This window comes from Chelonia mydas, chromosome 7 (genome assembly GCF_015237465.2).
Source record: "Chelonia mydas isolate rCheMyd1 chromosome 7, rCheMyd1.pri.v2, whole genome shotgun sequence".
Lineage (NCBI taxonomy): Eukaryota > Metazoa > Chordata > Testudines > Cheloniidae > Chelonia > Chelonia mydas.
In genome coordinates this window covers 71,980,942-71,986,941 of record NC_057853.1, presented here as the reverse complement: position 1 = coordinate 71,986,941, position 6,000 = coordinate 71,980,942, and the positions used below count along the sequence as shown (strand labels likewise).

General features: G+C 37.4%; 1 protein-coding gene across 2 annotated transcripts in view; it reads right to left on the bottom strand.

Annotated features, from left to right (window-relative positions):
- Positions 1–475: 475 nt before the first annotated feature.
- WAPL (WAPL cohesin release factor) overlaps positions 476–6,000 on the bottom strand; it is a 127,967-nt gene continuing 122,442 nt past the window's right edge. For both annotated transcript variants that reach the window (XM_007054510.4, XM_037905798.2), the window contains 3 exons: positions 4,730–4,818; positions 3,330–3,425; positions 476–2,919 (listed from right to left, as the gene is read on the bottom strand). In XM_007054510.4, the coding sequence (XP_007054572.1) occupies positions 2,854–2,919; positions 3,330–3,425; positions 4,730–4,818 (251 nt within the window). In that variant the 3' untranslated portion in view covers positions 476–2,853. The remainder of the gene's footprint in view (positions 2,920–3,329; positions 3,426–4,729; positions 4,819–6,000) is intronic.

Sequence of the window (6,000 nt, the reverse complement as noted above, 5' to 3'; positions counted from 1 at the left end):
AGATTAGAATACCATCATCATTCAGACTAAAACACAGCAAAATTTATTTTAATTTCCCTACTTCCTACTGATGAGAGAGGAGGAAATCAGTTAACATCCATGAAGATATAGTGAGGACTGCCCCATTTTCCCCATGCTTTAATGAGTTTTCATTGTTCTGGCTACAATTCCCTCAGCTGTCCTGCTCCCCAATCAGCTGCAGAGTTGCTGTTGAGTTGCCTGGGGAACTCCATAACTCCTGTCAAGATGCCAAGCGGGATGTGTCCAGAGCACTTTCAGTCCCTGCTGGTTTGGGTAATGATTGGCTAGGACCTTCAACTGAATGCTGGTATCTCACATGCAAATGCAGAATGGAGCACTAACATCAAGCCTCATCATCAACTTCCTTTTTTTACTGTTCACCTGATACAGCCCTTCTTCTTTTGCAATTTCTCATGGAGAAAATATGCTTTATTACATGTTAAAAGACAACATGTGTATTGAAAGTAGCAATTTTATTTGAGTTAAAATTATTTACAAAAACCCAAAGACATACTTCATGAAACTGGTACAAACTATTTTTCCTGCCGTTGGCTTTTGCTCCAAAGATCACAGCTGAGAAATACTGTATAAAATAAAAATAGGATTGGATTCAGAAAAGTACTCTACCATTCTAATTTCCAATTGAGAGTATTTACACAAATATTTACAATGGAAAAAAGTTACTTTAAAATTTTAATTTGCAAGTTGGCCTCAAGTACCCTTTAATGCAGTTATTTGAGGGTTTAACACACAAAAAATGCACTGCAGTTCACAGGGTTATTTCTCCCCGCACCCTCAAAAAAAAAATCCGTATTCATCAGTGCTTGACAATTAGTTATCTAAAAAAACTGTTAAACACTGAAGTAAATCAATTCCAATTCAAACAATTACCAGTGTAACAGAGAAACATAGTTCCCCCTCCTTTTTTCTTTTCGCATTACATCTATATTTTATTATCTCTTGCCATCTGTCCACAGAAACTTAACTGTTTAATCTTTTTGAATTCTAACTACAAATGAAAACCCATTAATTTAAAATCATAAAAGACTAAATGGGCAAAACATATCCAATAAATTCATCCTGCCAGAAATAATTTACATATTTCATTTTACTAAGTTTCTCTTTCTATACTGAGATTTTTACCCAAAGGGAAAACACTTCAAAATCCCTTCTAAGTTACACTGGTACACTAAAATTTTAGAAGGTGATGAGAGAAAATGCAAAAAAGTTATGACCAACATAGGATTTTTGCCTCTAATCAGTTACTTCCTTACAGAATTCCCAACAATCTGCATTATCAAAAATAGGAAGACATAGAAGGCAGCCACTGTATGTAAAAAAATTTTTACAGCTGGCACTGATACAAAAGCACGGGTTTGTAACTTTATACATGAAAATAACACAAGATCTAAAAGCAGGTTAGATTTCCTGTTATTTCCCCCTCATTATACATAGAGCTAATATTTTTATGGCTTCAAGTTTTACAAATTCAGTGGAGTAACATGATGTAATTACCCATACAGGTATTTAGAAAAATGTTGATGATGCAGAACTTCTAAGAGTCTGCAAATATTCAAGACCAGCATAATAAAAATAATTACCAATTTTGTTGGTCTGAATAATGAGTGCAAGAAAAAACACCTATATTTAAAAAAAAAAATCTAAATGTATTTTCTGGGATTTTTTTGTTCCACTAAAGTCTTCAAACACAATGCTTTGTGAACTAGACCTCAACCTGAACAAAATCTTAACTATATCAGCATTTTAAGGCTTTGTATTGTATGCATTTAACTTTGCCATACTACAGAAGAATGAAATAGAAAGATTATGTCAGCTGGAAACATTAATCCCCATTGGTGTTTTAGCTTCTTTACTGAATTGCCCCTAAAACATCCAATTTCTTTGTATTGAGTATTATAAAATATATTTTAAATGCTCCCTTGTAACAAATCAAAACAGCATTTCAAAGTTTTTGCTTAGTATGAAGTGTAAACTACCCTGGGATTGAACATTATTTCACTATGTCCTTTAACAGGGCACAACTCTTTACAGTTACTGCATTTTTTGATAATACACCCTTAAACTGCTTGATGTGTTTATGTTTTTGTATGTCTTTTAGAACTATGAAGCGTTATGGTCTATCAGCTTACAGTATATGGGCCATGACAGTTTTAGAACTGAGAAGTAGTTCAACCACCTAATTTCAATCAAAACAGTATAAAAATATAAACAATCCAATCCTTGCCTCTTTGGATTCCAACAATTTTAAATATAGACAGTAGTTAAAATCACCAAAGTATTTAAAAATTTATATTTTATGATTTTGGAATAATCGCGTAACAAAAAAGCAAGAGCAAATTAAACTCAAATAGGAGCGATACTGCTGTCCAGAACTTCTTTATTAGAACATTTGTTTGATACCTCAGTAGCTAAGCTGCCTTGCACCTGGCTGGCATGAAACAGTGGCTCAACAGTAAACAGCAGTTGCACTATCAGCAGCAAGTTTTTCCCCTTTAAACTTGTCATGAACGAAGCAGGAAAAAAAAGGGAGGGTAAACCCTGCCAAAAATATTTAAATACTGCACTGCATCGATTCTATATTTATTTTCTTCAGAACCTTTTCCCCTCATTTTTGATAGTTGCAGATTGATGTAGTAACTGTCTTTTAGAAAATGCTGAATGCATGGTTAAGAGACCAGGTAGCCTTAAAAATCTGAACACGAATGACACAGATGAATGGTCTTGGTGTATCTTCAAGGACTTCTTTCATGATTCCTTCCTTTGTCTAAGGGTAGCTCCAGCATTAGAGTGCCTGCAGCGGAAGTTAAGTATCTAGCAGTGTTCCAAGTATTCAATCACCCTAGAGATAGATTTCTGGCCTGTTGTTCCAACAGCACACTGAAAACAAGCAATAGAAAACAGAAGAACAACAAAAAAAGCATTTATGACATTATAAAAATCTCAAAAAGCTCTTCTCAATTTAGAACGCACATATTAGTAAGATAAAATGTACTTTATTTAGGCTGTGGTTCTGAAATATTTTCCATTGACTGGTCATATTCAAAGGGAAACAAGGAAGTGTTTTCCTTTCCATGTACTAGCAAAATAAAGGGTTGGCAAATGGACATTCTGTATTAAAAATGAAGATATCACCCCCCACCCCCCCCAGCGACAGAGCTGATTAGCAGAAGTGCTGGAAAGCTTTCATCAATATTAATATCACTAGTGTATGAGATAGGAAATGAAAGAGCAGTTTAAAGTATGAAAAGTAACTACATCTGGCAATCTTAAAAATATGCAATACTTACAGTAAGATTCATGAAACTGAGAAATTTTTTGAGCATTTCAGTCATTATTGAGAAGTCTCCTTCAGGTAAGTATTCCCTCACAGTAGTCACATTGATCTGAGGAAGTCAAACATCTCTTAAGTTTCGAAACATTTTTCAAGAATTGCAATTAACATTAGAGGTCTGTATGTATGGTGTAATAGTATCTCTCTCCCCCTGCCCCCGATGTTTTCCTGAGCTGCTTATTGCTGTAGTTTCTACACTTCAAGTCTTTCACTACACATAAGATTTCCCCACAATCCCCACTGGCAATGGAGTCCCAAGGATGACTTCTCATGACTCATAGATATTAAGGTCAGAAGGGACCATTATGGATCATCTAGTCTGACCTCCTGCACAATGCAGGCCACAGAATCTCATCCACCCACTCCTGCAATAAATCTCTCACCTATGTCTGAGCTATTGAAGTCCTCAAATCATGGTTTAAAGATTTCAAGGTGCAGAGAATCCTCCAGGAAGTGACCAAGCCCTCTAGCCAACAGAAGTTGCTACAGGTTTTTATACATAACATTTTAAGTCAAGTCAGACTGCCAAGGATTCTTGAAGGCTAAACAGACAGACAAAAGTATCCTACTGACAGGGTGAGACCTGTCCTTTCCAGTGGAATAATATTTCTATTCCTTAAGGGCTGAGAAATACTGACCTTGCACTTGTCACTGTTCCAGAACTGATAATTATATAATAAATCAGCAAGAAGCTGCAGAACAGTGCTCTTCAGACCATATCTAAACTCATTGTATATCTTGACAAGTCTGATACCTCGTCAAAAAAAAGTCACCCACTTCTTTTCTTTCTGAACACAACTGAACACATGCAGTACTAAATTTTTATTTATATTTAGAACTCTGAATTCCTAAATTTTAAATTTCAGCTCTGAAGAATGTTTTCCAATCTGATAGAGGTGATCATCTTCAAAGAATGCGGGCATGTAAAATTTGGCATTCTAAAAATCACTGGCAAAAATGAAATTCCTTGGACTATGATGGAACAATATGAAAAACTAACATTTAACTCATATTGAAACTACTGAAACACAGCGAGTTTATAATTATAAACATTTTCGCCAATTTCCTTCTTTTCCAGAATAAATTCAGCTATGGACTGAGACTAATCACAAGAAAAACCAGCCTGCAATATTGTCTATTATTATTGCACTAAAAATATATAGTAAGTGAAGACTGGTTTAGAATGGAATACTTCTGCAAACCTTGCACTGAGCTATATATGCGCCAACATGACCCTTCCAATACAGTAAACTTACACAAAATTCTAACTCAACAAAAACACTTCATGACTGCAAGTGGCTACTTCAATGAACATTTACAACCATTTTAGAATGAGTCATTGATTCATTTCCTTACTGGACTCTCCTGGCAGAGACAGCCCAGAAGCAATGCTGTGTACGAGGCCACGATGCAGTCTTCCATGTGCTTCCCAGCATGTTGAAGGGCTGCAGAAATAAGAAAAATTGCTTACATAGTATATATGATTTACGAAGTAGTTTGTTTTCTTATTAGAAATATATCTAAATTGTTCAATGTCACTTCAAAGCATTACATTATTGTAGAACAAAAGTAAATTCCTTCCACAGCTAAGGTATCTCAAAGGACTTTACAAAACTAAGTTATATGCAAAATATAACATACAGTAACTTCTTGCTTAACGTTGTAGTTATGTTCCTGAAAAATGTGACTTTAAGCGAAATGATGTTAAGCAAATCCAATTCTCCCATAAGAATAAATATAAATGAGGGGAGGGGGGGTTAGGTTCCAGGGAAATTTTTTTCACGGGACAAAAAACATTACATACATACATACATACACACACACAGAGTATAAGTTTTAAACAATTTAATACTGTACACAGCAATGATGATTGTGAAGCTTGGTTGAGATGGTGAAGTCAGATGGTGGGGTATTTCCCAGGGAATGCCTTACTGCTAAATGATGAACTAGCACTTGGCTGAGCCCTCAAGGGTTAACACATTGTTGTTAATGTAGCCTCACACTCTAAAAGGACAGCACAAATGGAGGGAGGGGAGATAGCATGGCACACTGTGTGTGTGTGTGTGGTGGGGGGGGTGGGGGGGGAGATGGGCATTGCCCCTTTAAGTACGCTGACACCACATTCTAAGTACATTCTAAGGAAGTTGAGACAGCAGCTGTGGCCAGCTCTCTCCATCCTGAGCCCTGTTGTGTCTCCCCCCGCTCTATATGGAGAAGGGGTAATCAGGAGGCAGGAGTAGGGGGGAGGGGACACCCTGACATTAGTTCCCCTCTTCCCCCCTCCCCTGCACAGCAAGCAGGAGGCTCTGGGGAGCAGTTCCAAGGCAGAGGGCAGGGGCAGCACATGGCATTTGGGGGAGAGACAGCTGAACTGCCAACAATTGGTAACCTGCTGGGCAGCTGCTAAACAGGGAACTTAGGAGAGCAGGGAGCTGATGGTGGGCTGCCGGTCCACCCTGGTTCCAAGCCCCCACCAGCTAAGCTGCAACAGGCTGCTCTTCCTACAAGCAGTGGACAAAGCAGGCGGCTGCCACACAAAGTTATAAGGGAGCATTGCACAACTGTAAACGAGCACGTCCCCTAATTGATCAGCCACGTAACGAAACATTAACCAGGACCACTTTAAG